Raw genomic sequence first — 17,743 nt, forward strand, 5'->3', positions numbered from 1 at the left:
TAGGCGATGACAAGGTAGAAATGCACACTTGAAGTTGCTTGGTTTTAAAACACCTTTCTCTGTTCTGTGATATATGTGTAGATGTATATCAGGGATTTTAAATTTTCTCAAAGGTAAGTAGTCAAGAGCTGATACTAGTCAGACTAATTCCTTACTGCGTGAGCACAAACTGCAAACCCGCCAAGTCAGCAACGTGCATTTAGTAGCACTGCTTACTTGAATGGCTAAGCATTTGAAGCTTTGTATTGTTAGGTACAGAAAATTTAGAAATCTATAATTTAAGGTCTTGATGGCATAAACTAATCGCCATTATGTATTATGACCTATACAAGAAAAAAAAGAAAAAGAAAGTGTGTTTTAAAAGGTTGAAGAGATGTGAAGTTACCTGTGCAAGGAAGCAGAGAACGGGTTATTCTTACTCCACAGAATCCCAATTCTTCCAAAATACGTCTGTAGTTGATAGTGAGATGTTTCTGCAGGAACCTGCCAGTAGTGTTACATGCAGAAGTGTCTGTCCAGGTTTGTAGGAAGTCTGAAGCAGTAGCTCTAAGGCATACATTGCCTGCTTCACCCCAATGAGGGCTGCTTGCGTTCTAACAGTGGTGTGTTCCAGTGGCTTTCAGTCTTGCAGAAGTACAGAGAAGATTTAAAAGCTTAGATAGGCACTGGCAAACGTATCTACTTGATCTATAATGAGAATATATCTTTTGCTATCCCGAAGTGTAAACTGTTGCACAGGTTTATTACACGTCAGTGTGGTAGCACAGCTAAAAAATGTTTGGTACTGGTGGGCCAGGTGACTTTATTAACATGTATGTGATACCACAGCAAGATGTCATTTCTTTTCCAAGCAGAATGGCTCACAGATTTGCTGTGTTTGAGTATTTGACTGTTTCCCATGGATATGCTTTTGTATCTCACAACATAAACTTATTTGTTTTTATGAAGCACATTGTTGAAAGACATCTTACAAATGAAACCACAGAAGCTGTGTGATGCACTGCTGTACTGATTCAGTGAATAAAGATTTGGATTTTGATCAAGTAGCCAATGCACTGAAATCTCCAATAAATTTATTAGTTTTTAAAGTTTAGTGTAAAATATTTATCATTCAGTTCTTTATCTCTTAGGACTCTGTTATTAATTTCCTATGAGAGTGTTCATCTGTGTGGATTCCCTGATGTTTAACAAGGGAGTCAGCTCACATGGCAGTTGGTCCACACTTACAGTTGATGACAGTTTCATAAGAATTGGAAGACATTTGTCTTTTATTAAACCATTTGAAATTGCTCAAAATGTTTTCAGGAACATGCACAGATAAATGATGACAGAAGCCTTTCTTACAGGAAATGTGTTATGGAAGAGATGTGTTAAGGAAGGAAGCTTTTCTGATAAGATGTGGCTGGGACTCTGCAGTAGTTTAAAATGGCAAAAATAAATAAATCTCAGTATCTCAGATATTTAACATTGCTGCCTGGAAGCGCACGTCCCCTGCAGCTACAGATATGCAATTTATAACATTGTGTAATATAACTGATCTTGCAGCATTCCTTAGGGTTCATTCCTGACATATTCGTATTTTTTTATTACAAAACAGGTGACATTAGTCAAAGTCTAAAACTATGTTTCTGAGGTTTGAATATATGATGTGCTCGCATGCTTATAGAGTTTAAACAATAAGTAATCCCTTTTTATCCTTCCCAGTAAGTAACAGATGCGGGTGAAAGATCCATCAAGAGCTAACCCTGAGAAAACGAAGAGAAGCAAAAGGCCTAACAGGCCACAGGATGAAGACTCTTCGGACGATATTGCAGGTAAATACATTAAGTGATGTTTTGCCCTAAGGTTGAGGGCTAACAATTTCCATGTTGACTGATGAAAACCACAACTCATTGGTACCAGGAAGCACTTGTATTGTTTGAATTCACAACAGTGCACCTTCAATCAAGTCTTTACTTTATGGTTGTTACACTGCATGACTGTCCTGAAGGGTTGGTCTTCCATGACAACCATTTCAGAACACAGGGACAGTCTTTTCCTGTGCATGGAAGATCAGATGCATGGCAGGGGGATGTGTGGCTGAGCAGGGAGCTTCTGACTGAGCTGGGAGGCAAAGAGGAAGCACACAGAGAGTAGAAGCAGGTTTGAATTGCAATCTGAGGGGCTTTGATTGTGTAGGGATGGGATAGGGTAAGCCTACCTTGGTTAGAGTTGAATCTGATGCAGGAAGTGATGGTTGAGAGGGCCTTCTTTCGATATTGTGACATCAAAAGGAAGGCTAAGGTGAGTGTGAATGTGCAGCTTGAGGGTGCAGGGGACCTAGGGACAAGGGACATGGGAAAAAGCCGAGGAACTTAACCCTTTCTTTGCCTATCTTCATGTGTAACGTCTGCACTCAGTCTTCCCTGCTCCTTGAGCCTAGTGGCAGCTCTGGATTGAAGTATTATCTGGAATAAAAGACATTTGAGAGCTGTTAAACAAACTGGACATACATGAGTTCATGGGATCAGGTGGAATGCATCTGAAGGTGCTGAGAGAGTTGCGTGATGTTCTTGTGAGGCTGCACTCTTGTCATCTTCATCAATGTCTTGACAGCAAACTGGGGAGAAGAGTTGATATAATGGAGGGTAGGTCATCTATTGAGATGATTGAGTCTTAGACCTGCTGGAGAAATGAGCTGACAGAAATTTCATGGAATTCAACAAAAGCAAGTGGAGAGTCCTGCACCTGGGCCAAAATAATTGCATGTGATTACAGTGTGGGAATCTTTACTGATGCTGAATTGTTAAAGATTGTACTCCTTTAACGTACATATGATCTCCTTCCTAACTGTTATTTTCAATTGCTCAAAGTGTCATTTTCTTTAGGCTTAACCTGCCAGCATGTGAGCCAAGCAGTGGATGTACATCATGTGAAGAGAGCAGTAGCTCAGAGCATTTGGTCAATATGTTCAGAGTGTCTGAAGGAAAGGCGGATGAGTGATGGTGAGCCTGTGGCACCTTCAGACATATGGCTGTGTCTCAAGTGTGGCTCTCAGGTAAGCACGTGTTCTGAACGCAGGGGTGAACAGGTCCTGATTTCCTAAAGGACATTACAGATATAGATCCTGTTGGCATGGCATCTGGTTACTTTCAGTGAAACAGTGTTACTGAAGTGCTTAGTTGCGGGAATCCATGCTTCAGCTTCCTTAATAGAATGGGATATGGCCTTGTGTTCTTTGCTGTTTTTTGACAGTGTTTTGGGGTAGCTTTATTTAGGTGCAATTCTGCATTACAGGTGGTAGTTTCACCTCTTCTCTGTACTTCATCTGCATGCTTTTGCCACATATGGAAAATTAGCTCCAGGAACTGTACAATCGCAAAATGTATCAGTTGGGCTGGCTCATCTGGCAGAAGATACTGCAGATACAAATGAATGAAGAAGTGAACTGGCAAATTGCTGAAACAGTTCATACTACAGGCACTCAATTGCTAGATTTGAACCCAAGGAGAAGGAGCTGAGCAGAAGTGAGAATGCTGCTTTGTGTTATAAGTAGCTAATAGTTTGGATCAGTTACAATGTCACATTGTGGCCTGAGAACTTGAAATGGAAGGTCCTGGCCCCAAGATCTTGTGTAGGTTTCTGACCTGTGACTGAAGTAAAGGCTGATCCCGAAGAATGGAGTTTACAAGCAACGTCATGCTTAGTTCAGCAGATAGTTGCCTAGAAAGAGCATTCCACAAGTTTGTTAAACAATCTACAGATCTTTCTGTATAATAAGGACAAATGCCAGCTTCTACCAGGTTTATCTGAACAGATTTAATTTTGCAAAGAAGCATGCTATTACTAGGCTTTGGAAGATAGTTAAGTAGATCTGAGGAGGAATTGTAGATTATCTCTGAAAATTTGTAGCTAAGGGGATCTTTTAAAGGAGTTAAATCAATGTGCTTTTTCATGTTTATGCAGTCAATGGCTTCTAAAATTCATATCTTATTCAGAGACCAGTATTCCTCCTTACGTTCCAGTCTGTAGGTACTTAAAAAACTGCAGATGCTTTCTCTTGAATTTGCTGCACATAATTGTTTTATTCTGAGTAGCTTTTTAGTGGAAAAAAAAAACCCAACAACAACACAACAATTTATATGCCTTTTGCATTTGCTGTTTGGAATGCATGAGCAATGTTGAGCAGTGAAGGTTACCTTGATACTCCATGAACCAAATGAGCTACACAGTTGTTCACTCTTTTTTTTTTTTTCCCTAAACCTTTGTAAGTGGCATAATTGGCTTTATATTGACAATACTCATTCAGAAGATAGGAGTTCTTTCTCTTAATTCAAAACAAGTTTAATAATTTTCCTAAGTAGAAAATATGAGATACTATTTTTGTGTTGTAATGAGTTTTCTTGTATTAGAAAAAAGAAAATATGCTTTTTTTTTTTTTCTTTTTTGCAAAAATGTTAATTGATGTCTTTGTCATACTGGATTATTTTGAATGTTAAACCCTCTCAGTTGTTGAGAATGAATATTTTTAGGCATTATAGCTTTCTCTTGGTTTTGAAAAGTAAAGTCTTTATAGTTTATTTAACAACTAATATACTCTTTTCTCACTTCTCTTTTGTTCTCACTGTATTAATGTTTTCATTTTTAGGGATGTAGTAAGAACTCAGAAGGACAGCATTCTCTAAAACACTTCCAAACAGCACGCACGGAACCTCATTGCATTGTTATCAGTCTCAGTACATGGATCATTTGGTAAGAATGAGTAGGAAGGTGTTCATTTATGCTTGTGTATAAGGGTTACTCCTAACTAAAAGTCTTTTCATTATAAATAATACTTCTGGAAGATAGAATAAGCTGTTTATGTAGATCATTGAAGAGTAAAGAGGTGGGTTTTCTGTACAGAAAATTGGTTTGTTCTCAGGTATGTAGAGAGGTCACAAATCAAGTAAAATAAAAAGCATTTTTGGTAAGCTTCCTTCCTGCCTGTCCCATGAGAACTATTTTTTCTTTTTGTCTTCTTCTTTGTCCAAACAAAGGTTTCTTCCTGACAGGTGATATTTGGTCACATCATCCACCTTTTTCTTGTATGTCAGTTGTTTTTAAGTAGACAAAACGTCCATTGAGTTGGGCTGAGCTATGATTATTGCAGTGGGCACTGTACTTCATTGCCACGGAAGAAGATTACAGCATACTGGCATAGCAGTTTGTGAGTCCATTGTGTTGTGTAGAGAGTTGATTGATTTTGGGAGTTTGCGTTTCCCCCTCGTTTCTATCCAGCTACTTGCAGGGCTTTTAACTGACATTAATTAAATCTGATAATTTTGAAGAGAATTAGGGCTGATCTAAAGAAGAGCATGTATGGGATGAAGGGATTTAATTTTACTCCTCTTTTTAGCATGAAGATTTGAGACTTAGAGCTTAAGTAATTTGTGTAAGATGTTTTTAAAGGTCAGTTAAAACTTGGAGGTGAATACAGATATCCTGAATTCCAGTGCATTTCCTCTTCTGTTTAGGTGTTATGAATGTGATGAAGAGCTGTCAACACATTGCAACAAAAAGGCTTTGGCTCAGATAGTTGACTTCCTTCAGAAGCATGGTTCCAGAGCTGAACCAAGTAAGTGTACACAAATAACTTCATCATGGACATCTGTAATGTACTGTCTCTAAAAATGAATATTTCAAATTTTGAATCATATTAAACATTTAATTCAAAATGTATGTATGAGTATGAGAGTATAATACAGTTTTTAACTGCACAACTATTTGGGCAAGTAATGCTTATCATAATGGTTTTTATAAACAATTGAATTTCTTTTATCTAGCACGGTTAATTTTTTCAAGTATTTTGGGCACTGTAGGATGGTTTTCCCAAGCTTTATCTTTAATGAGGAAGTACCAGTTTGTTGTAGAGAAATTATTATACCTTAAGTAAACTGCCATATGAATTAATGCACAAAAGCTACGTGGAGGAATTAATGAATTGAGTTTTAATAGTGTGGATGTGTAACATCTCAATTTTTTTTTCTGATTCTGATTTGTCTTCTGTAGTAAATTAAATTTGTGTAAGGGGGTCTTACAGTACTCTGTTGTTGAGTGTAATGCTTTCTGTTCTTTGATGTAGTTGGATTGTGATATAATGCTTACTTCTGTTAATAGAAAATTATGTTAGATTGTTTTCTTTAGGAGCTTTCTATATTTATCAATATATATGGTTGTAGATAGAACTTTGTATGTGTGGCCCTCAACTCTGCTCGTGATAATCCCCATTATTCATCCCTACTGTAACACACACTGGAGCATTTCTGGCTTTTGACTTATGAGAGACATCAGATTCCAGGTTGTCTTCAAGATTAACTAAGCCTATGAAACAGTTGGCTGCAGATTTTAGCAGAGATTGGCAGTCAACTGGTTGGAAGTAAGATTGGAAAAGAGTGCCTTACTGGATTGGACTATATTCTTCTAGCTGCATGTGCTCAAATCCTGCTAGTTCTAATAGGTGATAGGTAATTCTTGAGGGGGTAAAAAATCTAGGTGTCAGTCAGAAATTCATATTTTCTATTTTATCTGGTCACAAGTTCTACATTGAGCAATTTATTTGTAATAAATTTATGGATTGTTCCTTTTTGCATCATTTTGCCTGGAATGATGAAAATGCAGTGTGTGATTTCAATTTCATTCGTAGCTACGAAGTTTCAAGCTTTCATGTGGACATAAATTGGCATTGCAGCTTTCTTGCAGATTAAAATGGAGTGTTTGTTTCGGTTAATTTAATGGAAACAATTCCATTCTAGCTTAGGGTAAGACTTTTGGAAGTGATATAGGATTCTTTGTGCTTCGTGTTTTGGAATATTAATTTATGAAACTTGAAGACATCTAAAGCTTTCCAAGTTGGGGGCTTAGAAAATTACTTTTCTGTGAAATGTCTTAAATTAAGCAAACACAATTCCAAACTAGTTCAGAAAAACCAGGGTTGTCTTAACAATCAGGGGATTTTTAGTAGAGCAGGGCAGAATGTATTTCCTCTCTATGTGTATTTGTGTTTCATTTTGATACTCTGTTTTGTAGAAACATGTATTTCAGTTAAATATCTGCCGGATGCAAGAGGAAGGAATAGATTTAAAGGAAATAGATTTAAAGGAATCTGTTAAAGGAATAGATTTTTTTTTTCCATTTTTTTTTTCTGTTTGATTTAAGCCATTTTTTTTCCAGTTTCCTGAATCAGGGATTGAAATTAAAAGCTATCCATTGTCTAGCTTCAGTCTTTGGTTACATACGTTGTGACAGGATTGTACGGAGTCCTCCTTGCTTGCTGTAATGCCTTGAAACACAAGGGGCTGTGGCAGTGACTGCCCTGTAGCTCTAGTACTTAGTATGACTGGTGTGGTCAGGCTGGCTTTTACTGTGAGCACAAGGCAGTGAGCGATGTAGTGCAGTTCATGAGTCTGCATTCTCAGTGCCTCACACCATGCCTGTGAGGTTTTTGTGTCGGTGCTGCCTCTGAAGCAAGGTCCCACTGCTTGTTCCTACTCCTTTCCCAGTCTCCTTCACTGGCCCAAGCCTAAGGCGGCACAGGGAATTGGTGCAGAAAGCTGTGAGGGGCAGGATTTCTGCTGGCTTTGTTCTGGCCAGGGTCAGTTCCCCAGTGTGTCCCACTGCACACTCCTGCAGCAAGAGACTGCTCCATGTGTGGGGATGACTCCCGGAGGGCAGTCATGTTGCCTGCACTGTTCCAGACAGGGACTGAGGCACACCTGCAGTAATCTGATGCAGAAACAGGAAAATATGTGCTCTGAGCTGGGACGTTTGCAGCCCTCAGTCAGGAAGTGGCTGTGCCAAGCTGTTCAGTTTGAGCTCCGGTAGTATTGGCCCAAAGGTACTTTGCTGGGCTTCCTCAGAAGCCAAAAGAGGAAGAAGCTGTTTGATTGGCGTAGTTGGTTGCTTTGGTCCCAGCTATCTACTGGAAGATGCTAGGAAACATTGATGCATGGATGAATAAGTAATAGGTGTGTAAGCAGAAATTTTCTAGCAGATCGATGTTCTAGTTTCACTTCCATAAATTCAACAGCATTCTTTTACATCAGGTAGTTACACTGAAGTGCTAAGTGCTTGCACTAGAGAAATGTAGCTTAAGAGTTGTTTTTTTTTTTAAAGCTAGGATACATTCAAATATGTATTTTAATAGAATCAGAAATCAAAGCATAATTTGTGCTGTTCAGAAAACAATGGACACAACATACAACAGTGAAAATTAACTCTACCATTCATGACTTACCTTTTATTTTGTTTTAGGTTTAGCATTTCATTTCATGTTACAGTGATATTTTCAGTGTAAGTTGTCCTTTAAATTCTTAGTTGGTTTAGATTAAAAAATATATATATAGTATATTAGTCAATAATGAAGTACTGATGCTAAACCTGGAAATACAGACTATTGTCAGTTTTACAGTGCTTGTTTCCCACAACTTATTTTTCCATTTCTTTAAAATTAATCTTATGTTTCATCCCGTTGCTTTTCTGTTTCTGCCTTCAATTAAAAAAGCCTAATTGAACATATTTACTTGCTTTCATACCCCAGTGTTGCACTGTAATAAAAACACATCTTATATCTGGATTTCTTTATATGCTAATGACTGGTTGGCTTGGTGCTTCATTACAATTCAAGTAGCATTGTGTAGAAAATTCTACAGAAATGCAGTATAAGTGTAGATATAAGTAGCAGATGAAGGCTGTTAGGGTTTTCTCTTTTTTTTTTTTTTAATTCTTGAGAGCATGGGAGTCATTTAAAGATAAAATAATCAGCTTCAGTGTGTAAGGGAGGGTTATATAGATTTCTTAATTAATGCAGCCTGGAAAATAAACAAAAGCAAAATGCTTGTCATTCGGTACTAATGTGGTGGAATAGTGTGGCAGCAGGATCCCTGCTTTTCACTCAGCCTCTCATAAAGATTCGACTTCACTTCAGCTGTAAAAATGTGCAAATTACATTACTACTACATGACTGACTTTTGTAATTACATTAAGCGATTGAGATAAATCCCAGTGCTGGGTTCCCAAAAGAATGCTTGCAGCTGTGTGATTTTCGCATCTGATCCTATGGTTTGTTGTACCCAGCCATGCCTGCTATTTTTTTTTTTTCCTTTTTTCTTTTTTTTTTTTTTCCTCCCCCTCTCTGTAGAGGAGTTTGTTTGGTTAAGAGGTCATGTTGGGCACAAGATGGAAGAATAAAGCAAGATTGCTTTCTAGGGTGTACCACCCAGAAATTTGTTTTGTGGAAAAGGTTAGCGGGCCATGATGATTTTCACAGAAAGGCAGGTGCAGTATTGTCAGTGTGGCACACTTGTGAGCTTCACATGGACATAATGCACATGTAGTACACAGAAACCATGCTGAGACATTGCTAGCTGGGTGCCTGCTCATTTGCTGGAGGAAATAAATTGTTCTGAGGTTTTAAAAATGCTTATTTTCCTTTATAAAAGCCAAACTAGACATTGGTAAAGACACAGGATTGCATACTGAATTTCTTTATAAAGCAGTTAATTAAATTTGTTTGTGCAGCAATAGAATGAGAAGGAAGAATGTCTGTTCTCAAACTCTGTAGTTAATTTTGTAATGTGGAAGGTAAAGCAGAGGAGTAAGATTTTGCTGGTAAGTTCAGCTGCCCGGCTTTTGCCAACAGATGAAAGCTGAAAGCTGGATATTTGCTTTAGTGGGTATAACTGATGGAAAAATTAAAAATGTGTACAACTTTACAGTATGAGTACTGGGTGTTCACATACCTGGAGAGACGAAGGGTATGAAAGATCTAAATGTAACTAGCAAAATAATGCAGAATATGTAGTTCTGTGACTATCCAAATTTGAAGTATACCTCAACAAAAAGACATTTCTGTTATATTTCCTAAATTCTTCACATTTACTTAACTTATTATAATAAAAAAAAGTTTTACACATTGTCATTTTTAGCCGTAGGTTTTTCCCTTTCTTGTCTGCACACTTGCTTACTTGTGAGGTGTAGCACCAGCCATCTGAGCATGGAGCATCAGCTCCGATGGCTGAGTAGGTGACTCTTTCACTCTATGCGTGTGAGTTTTTTAGTTCATAACAACCTGACAGAATCATGGAAGTAAGGTTGGTGGGACAGTAACTCCACAAGAGAAATCAATCCTTTAAAACACGAATCTAGTGACCGTTTGTGGTGAGCACAATGCTGTTTTTCTAAGGGTTGGATTCTCATTGTTGTACATTTTTATTTAAAAATAAAATTTTTAAATAAAAGAGAAGTGCCAGACAATTTTGTAGCATTTTGTAATGCAGCATGAGGAGAACTTGGTAAAAGAAAGGAAATCTATTAACCTTGCTTTTGCTATGAAGACCTTCAACTGAAGTACTGCAGTTCTATTCAGTGAAAAAGGCTTGACCTTGGAATAAAAGTGCGTATTCCTGGAACCCTCATTTTTAATTAAAAAAAAAAAACAAACAAAAAAACCAACAACACAGCAACAGTTATATTGAAAAGATGAGCAAAAATGCTTACTTCCCCAGCTGAAAGAAAAATTGGATGTCATTTACATTTTTGCTTGCATACCATCTGCACCCCCAGGCACATTTCACTTTCCGCAAGCGAGGTATAAAAGTCCACATACACTGCAAATGTTTGCAGTGCTGGAGAACAGATATAGGACCACTGATAGGTTTTCTGAATGTCTTTTACAAGTGGTTGAGCCAGTGCTATGTTGCTTTTGCACCTGGGCTGGTGACTTGTCATTCATGAGCTGAATTGTTCTGTGTATCAGGGTAGGGCTTGAGCTCTGTCACGTACCTGTAAGGTCAGTGCTGTGCAATTGTGATGTTCCCTTTTCTCAGATTCTACAAGGTGAGATACAGATGAGCAGAGGGAGCTAGAAAATCTGAAGAAAACAGTGGCACGATATTAATTGTCTGCTGTGCTGTAGGAGAGGAGCAGCCCCTGATGGCTGCCTGGGGCCAATGCCCACCCTCTCTGAGAAAGGCAAAGAGGCTGAGGGGACCTGTGTCAACTCTGAAGATGTAATAGCGAATTGCATACAGAAATGAGGTGATGAATTCCATTACATGCGCACTTTTCACCCACCTTGCTCTTGGTAAGGCTGGCAGGAGTTCCTCTGTAGCAGTTACTGCTGCCTGTGGATGGGTGGATGGCAGTTCTTCCTTTCACAAAATGCAGTTCAGCCAGGAGTTGTAGGTCCTCGTGTACAGCGGTAGATTTTTTTTTGATAGAGTCCTTATCTTAAAATTCTTTTATCTATACTGGCTTAAAAAATCATTTTTCATATCCCAGAGCACTTCTGTGTAAACATTACAGAATTGCAAGATTAGGTCAGGAAGAATCTGAAACAGTTCAGTGCAAATTCACTTTAAAAAATTACGTATTGGTCTTTTGATTAATAGCAGGCTTGTAGCCGTGGGTTAACATTGCAGAAGGACCCTCCAGCCCCAAGCTGTAGAAGTACTAGCTATCGCAGGCATCACCAGCATCTTCTATTAAGACTGGCCAACTCATCACATGTCAACTAAACATTCAGCTTTAGGCCTGTCTGTCATCTATCCTCAAACCGGGGACACTGAACAGAGTTCAATTAAAAACCGCTGTCCTTCCTCTGGCTCTTCTTATGTCCCTAAAAATGTCTGTATGGAGTGATGTATGGAGCGTATGGAGGGGGCTGGAGCACCTCCCCTGTGAGGACAGGCTGAGGGAGCTGGGCTTATTCAGCCTGGAGAAGAGAAGGCTGCGGGGTGACCTTATTGCAGCCTTTCAGTACCTGAAGGGAGCCTATAAACAGGAAGGGAGTAAACTCTTTGAAAGGGTAGATAACAGCAGGACAAGGGGGAACGGTTTTAAGTTGAAAGAGGGAAGATTTAGGTTGGATGTTAGGGGGAAGTTCTTTACCAGGAGAGTGGTGAGGTGCTGGAACAGGCTGCCCAGAGAGGTTGTGGATGCCCCGTCCTTGGAGGTGTTCAAGGCCAGGTTGGATGGGGCCCTGGGCAACCTGGTCTAGTAAATGGGGAGGTTGGTGGCCCTGCCTGGCAGGGGGGTTGGAGATTCATGATCCTTGAGGTCCATTCCAACCCAGGCCATTCTGTGATTCTGTGAGTTAGATGGCAGGTAGTGATCATAATGGCAAAACACTGATTTTTTTTCCCCAGATACAAAAAAACTAGTGAAATACTGTGTGGAATTAGCTTGTAAAATGTACTGAAAAATCAAGAGACGGTAATTAAAGCCTTCTTAATGAAAGGAGATCCCTAGATTTCTGTAACAACCTACAGGCCTTTTCTTAATTTATTGCTCCTTCTCACCCCTGTGCTAATTATCCAGCTTTGTGACATCGTATGGCTGGTTCTCATGCACTGTGCTTTGCAATTGCATTTTCTCTCAGCCCTTATCACAAAACTGGATGCTGTTGCTTTGTTTTTCCCCCTTAAATAATTTATATGTGAGGTTCAGCAAATGGAGCCTTGCTACTTGTGTGAAGTTTCCATTTAACCATGAAGTGAAATGCTTTTATCGAGTTTGCCCTGCAGATATGGTCCGCTGTGGCAGTGCTGTCCATATTTGGTGGCTGTGCAAGGAGAGCCAGGTGGTGCTGCAAAGCGTAGCACAGTGAAGCGTGGACAGATCTAGGTTTGACATTTGTCATCCTGTACTGCTAAAGGGAAGAGAAAAATCTGCTTTTCCATATGCTTATGCTTTAATTTTTGCCTGCAGTTTTGTCCAGATGGCCTTGTGAACATTGTTTACTTTAAGATGCTGTCCCAGATGTTTTTGAATGCCGATGGATAAATGCAACAACTGTGGTATACTAATACACAAATTATTTACACAATTTTGGCTTTTTTTTTTTTTCTTTTTAACCATCTCTTCTCTCCAGCACTTCTCTGTGTGCACACTTTTCCAAAAGAAAGAAGTCTCCGATAATATTATCAAATTTCTGAAAGCAAAGAGTGCCTTCAAGCTGCCTATACGTGGGGCTCCCTTTCTCCCGCTCAGATTCTTTTGGAGCTCTCTGTGGGTGAAGGAGCATCAGACACTGCAGCATAACCCGCTGCAATGCGAATTAGAAGATGTTACTGCAAGTAGCCCACGAAGCAGTGACTGTTTTCTGTGTGTGAGCAGCTCTCAAGCCGTTTCTTGTTTACTGCATTCAAAAACACATTGCTTTTTCAAGGAGAATTTAGTCTCTTTCTTTACCCTTCTCTTCATTTTCCACACTGGTGGAATGGAGAATATTTTAAAGCTGTGTAAGCAGTGTTACTAGGAACATTTAAAAATATCTTTAAACAGCAAAGCACCTCCTGCTGCATTTTGACAAACTCAGATGCAATTCAGAGAAATAATTATGCCTTGATGGCGCTGCAGGGTGCAGACAGACTGCATCGGAGGCTTGTTGCAGATAAAATATTTTAATGACTTGCTCTTTATTTAATTATATTTTTTCATCTTGTAAGCAAGAAACTATGCACGAACCTACATTAAAGAACCTTTTGGCATGAGCATTTCATTAACGTAAATAGGCTGGTTAGTTATTTCCCAAGAACACTTTAATGAGACTTCGATGTGAAACTCATTAGAACAAATATATGAATTCATATGTCAAGGCATAGATTGCAGCATCACAGTTCTTGGCATCTATTAAATCCATAACTCGTTTACATTGACATGCATTGTTAATCAATATTTAAGACACTGCAGATGTCAGTAATGTTCATATTTAGTCTTGCAACCATGACAATATGAAAGTTGCTAGTAGAATTCCAGGCTAAATATTGTTATCTCAAGTCTTTCCATTACCTCTAGGCTACAAGTTAATGACTGCCTAACTTTGCTGCCCCGATCTATTTAAATAATAAGAGAAATAGGAAAACGCACGGATGTTATGCTGGTAGCATATTCCACTGCAGTTTTATCAAATTCTTGTGGTTTAAAATTAAAATAACGTATGAATTTGGGTTTCACTAGCAACTCCTCAGGCTGTTACAAAGGGAGGTGGGTGAGGGAGCAAATGTAGCGTTTGAGAAAACTGATAACAACTCAAATTGAGCTGCCTTGGCCGAGTTGTACCGGACAATCTCAGGAAAGCACAAAAATTGGTAATGATGTGCAGTATTCAGGTGGTAACTAATGGTTGCTTCTCCAAATAATGCACCAAAAAACAGCCCCTGTGTGGTGTTTCCAGTGTGTCCGAAGAACATACATTAAACTTCCTGTTGTTAATAAACTAACAGAACCTATTTTATGTCTTTATTTTTTACATACTGTAGAAGCTAAGGGCTTAGAAGATGTTCTAATTATTGTGAAAGGCATTTGTTGGATATTTGTAGTTGTGGGAATTTTCTTTCCCAGGGTTTTAACTGTCCATGTCTCATGTTTTTGAAAGACTTTGTAAAGTGGCTTAGAGTACCACTGGAGTGTCTTTCAGCTTATGTCAAAAATAATAAGCATAATCCAAAGAAGGACTGAGTTATTTTAACTATCCAATTATCAAGTAATGCTAATCCATAGTTTAATTACAGGTTCATCAAAAATCATACGACTCCGTGATGAAAGCAGTGAAACAAGTGAAATTCTGAAAGGGAAAAGTTCTGGTAATGGTACATCAGTTCCAGTTAAAGGAATAAATAATTTAGGAAATACGTGCTTTTTTAATGCTGTCATGCAGGTAAGATGGAATGCTCATACAGTTTTCTCTTTATAGACTTCTGAAATGTTAATCTTTATGAACCGTGGGCTTTGTGAAAGGTTCTGAAGGTTACCACTTTCTGCATTCAGGAGGTCCTTTTCAAATTCTTTTCACTCCTTTCTATCTAAGCAATATTTCCTTATATTAAAAAAAAAAAAAAAGAGTTCCTGGATCAGTAGCATTTTTCAAACTATTGAGACAAATGAAAATGTCGTGTGTTACACACTGCATATGTGTGTGGGTTGTACTCCAGCATATGGTTTTATTTGTAGTTCAGCATTAGGCAGTCATGAGTAATGCACGGTATTTAACGCGCTGGTGGGGGTGAAAAATGGTACTTCGTGCATATTTTTATTGATTATAGGTTTTTTTTTTCCTGACCAGAATGAACTATCTGAGTAAACTTTTATTGATTTGGATGTATAACGAATCCAACATCCTTAAAATAGCAGCAGCTTCACTAGCTTTTATATTGGAACATCTTAATGCCTGCTGGCTGGACAGAGATACGTGTGTGTATCTGCAGTCTGGAGTAAGCAAATGAAATTAAATTGCTGCAGAGGTGTTCTGAACTGGCCCACTTCACTTAACATTTATGATGGTGGCTATAAAAAGTAGATCTTTAAGAGTATGATTGCTACAGATTGTTCTCTGAGCAGACATAGGGCACTGAGTAAACCTAAGTCATCTGCAGCAAACATTAACCAACATAAAGGAAAAAAAAAAGCTGTGGCACTATGAGGAAGGCAGCAGATTTTAACAGAAACAAATGCTTTTTCCTACTAGTGTCCTCACCATCAAAGATGCAAAAGCAAAATAAACAAATAAACAACAATGTTGTTCAACAATAACAATGTTATTAATAGAAAAATACCTGGGAATTGCAGAAACAGAATTAGATACACGTTTAGAAACAGTCTGAGATTAATCTTGTAAGGGTGATACCTGTTTTTTCTACTGATTTAAGCCTCAGTTGCACTTTATTAAATATGTCTGGTTTTGTCTAACCCTGAATTTAAGATTTATAACTAAAGAGAGCTGTGTAGTAAAAAGATCGGTGTGTTTTCTTGGATTTGTTTATTTTTTTCTTTAAGAATTTGGCACAGACTCACATACTAAATGAACTGATGTACGAGATGAAGGAAAAAGGAACCAAGTTAAAAATCTGTCATACTTCAGACTCCCAGTTGGTAAGTATGCAGTGAGAAACACAGATTTGGGCAAATGTGGGAAGAAGCTGGAGCAAGGAAATCACATCTCTGTTAAAGACAAGCTCTTACTTTCCTGTTTCTTTTTGTCTTAGAATTATAGACAAGATTGGGCGTTGCCAGGGTGGTGTGGCTGTCTTTCAGTAGTTCAGCCAGTTTATGATGTCTGTGAACTCATTCCTGGTACAAAACCAATTGTTCTGCCCTGAAAGAAGGGGCATAGTCACTTCCTTTCATATTTTCTAATACTGAAGTAGCAAATAATGCTTGATCCTAAGAAAGAGTGACTTATCTTTATTTCCCATTTTGTTTTTCAGTATGTGTGTATAATACAGAATAGAGTATTTCTGGCTCTATAAAGCACTGATGAAATATTTTATTCTGGTCTGCCTCAGCACTATGTTGATGAGGCTTCTAAAATGTACTACACGCTTCCCAGATGGAGAATTAAACTGAAAGTAACAAAATTCTAGTAAGACTAAACGTCTTGTCCTCAAGTTCATTGGAGGCACATGGGAAAGAAACTATTGTCATTATGATCAACGTGCTGTTGTTCCTTGTCGTTTGTTAGAGATGATTGTTTTCATAATATATTGTTGGCAGGTGGGTAAGGATAATGCCCCTTTCCCTCTGTGGTAGTTGAAGCAAGCAGTTTGCAGAGTTTTCACAGACTCTTTTGTCTTTCTTTCTGCTGGTTACTGGGAGCTTTCTGGTGGTGGTAAGGATTGAGAGGTGGGAATCTTCCAGATACTGCTGAAATTACAAACATTTCTGTATATTGTTCTCAGCGGTGCTCATAGCTTCTCCAGGCAAGAGCAGTGTGAAATTCATTGCACTGTTATCTATGTTACCGCTAATGGCAGTTCTGAACAGCAACATGTTTCACCAAGTTATTCCCCAGCCACAACTGAAGTCTGGAGCTTGTTTGTGCCTGGAGGCTTAGATAAGCAGTGGTATGTTGGTTGATGTGTGATGTGAACCTTATACAGCCATAAGGTTGAAAGATTTATTTTCTCTTTAATGACAATGCTTACAAAGTAAGTAAGCTCTGTGGAGCACAGAATGTATTTTGTGGTCTGCGTATGTCAGCAGAGGATGAGAGGACTCCAGTAGCCTAACTGATTGTAATGGAGAAACTCCTAGCTTTGTGCTTGGTAAAGGGTATTTCTCAAGTTTTGATAGCGTGTATAAGTTTGTGTGTATCTGTAGAGCTTATGTTTGGTTCAGTTCTGTTTTTAGAAGAGGCACCCTCTCTAGTTGTTTGTCTGGAAATTGTAATCCGTTTTAGTGAGGATCGGGAGGCCAGTAAACACTGTGACCAAGGATGAACCCAGGGGCATGTGAAGGAGAGCTGATGGCCTGCAGCTTTTGGAATGCAAGTAGCCCCAGAGCAGCTCAGGAGCATCTTCTGCTCTAAGATATGGCTGCTAGTCAGTTCCCTGCAGCCCTGGGACCCGCTGGGAGGTGTGAGTCTTAACCAGGATAAGATGATGCCATGTCCTGTAGGTTACCCCCAAAATGTCTGGTCTACACTGGTCTGCTGTCAGCCTCTGCTTGTGAGTCTGAGCCTTCCTGCTGCTCGGTTCCTGGGGGAGCAGGGTGGGTTTCTGTGGCTGCTGGATGTGTGAAAATTTCAGTAGGCAGCTCTCAGCTCAGTGCACAGGGAAGAAGAGTAAAAGAGGTAAACCAAGGGGCATATATTGCAAACTTCCACTTGGCATTTATATTCTGAAAAACAGATTGAATAAATTAGATTTCATTATGTTTGTTACTAATTAGTTTCAGAGAAAAAATGGGAGAAAGGTCCCTTATGGATAGCTTTGATGACCCATAGCCTGGC

General features: G+C 38.9%; 1 protein-coding gene across 16 annotated transcripts in view; it reads left to right on the forward strand.

The window, feature by feature from the left end:
• Positions 1-17,743, forward strand: part of USP45 (ubiquitin specific peptidase 45) — a 54,380-nt gene that overhangs the window by 8,281 nt on the left and 28,356 nt on the right. For 8 of the 16 annotated variants that reach the window (XM_040697161.2, XM_046938888.1, XM_046938887.1 and 5 more), the window contains 6 exons: positions 1,705-1,814; positions 2,853-3,037; positions 4,628-4,731; positions 5,493-5,593; positions 14,529-14,674; positions 15,790-15,885. In XM_040697161.2, the coding sequence (XP_040553095.1) occupies positions 1,715-1,814; positions 2,853-3,037; positions 4,628-4,731; positions 5,493-5,593; positions 14,529-14,674; positions 15,790-15,885 (732 nt within the window). In that variant the 5' untranslated portion in view covers positions 1,705-1,714. Of the gene's footprint in view, positions 1-1,704; positions 2,628-2,852; positions 3,038-4,627; positions 4,732-5,492; positions 5,594-14,528; positions 14,675-15,789; positions 15,886-17,743 lie in introns of those variants that run through there. The other 8 variants (XM_040697164.2, XM_046938890.1, XM_040697163.2 and 5 more) reach the window with 2 other exon arrangements.

Source organism: Gallus gallus, chromosome 3 (genome assembly GCF_016699485.2).
Source record: "Gallus gallus isolate bGalGal1 chromosome 3, bGalGal1.mat.broiler.GRCg7b, whole genome shotgun sequence".
NCBI classification, from domain to species: Eukaryota; Metazoa; Chordata; class Aves; order Galliformes; family Phasianidae; genus Gallus; species Gallus gallus.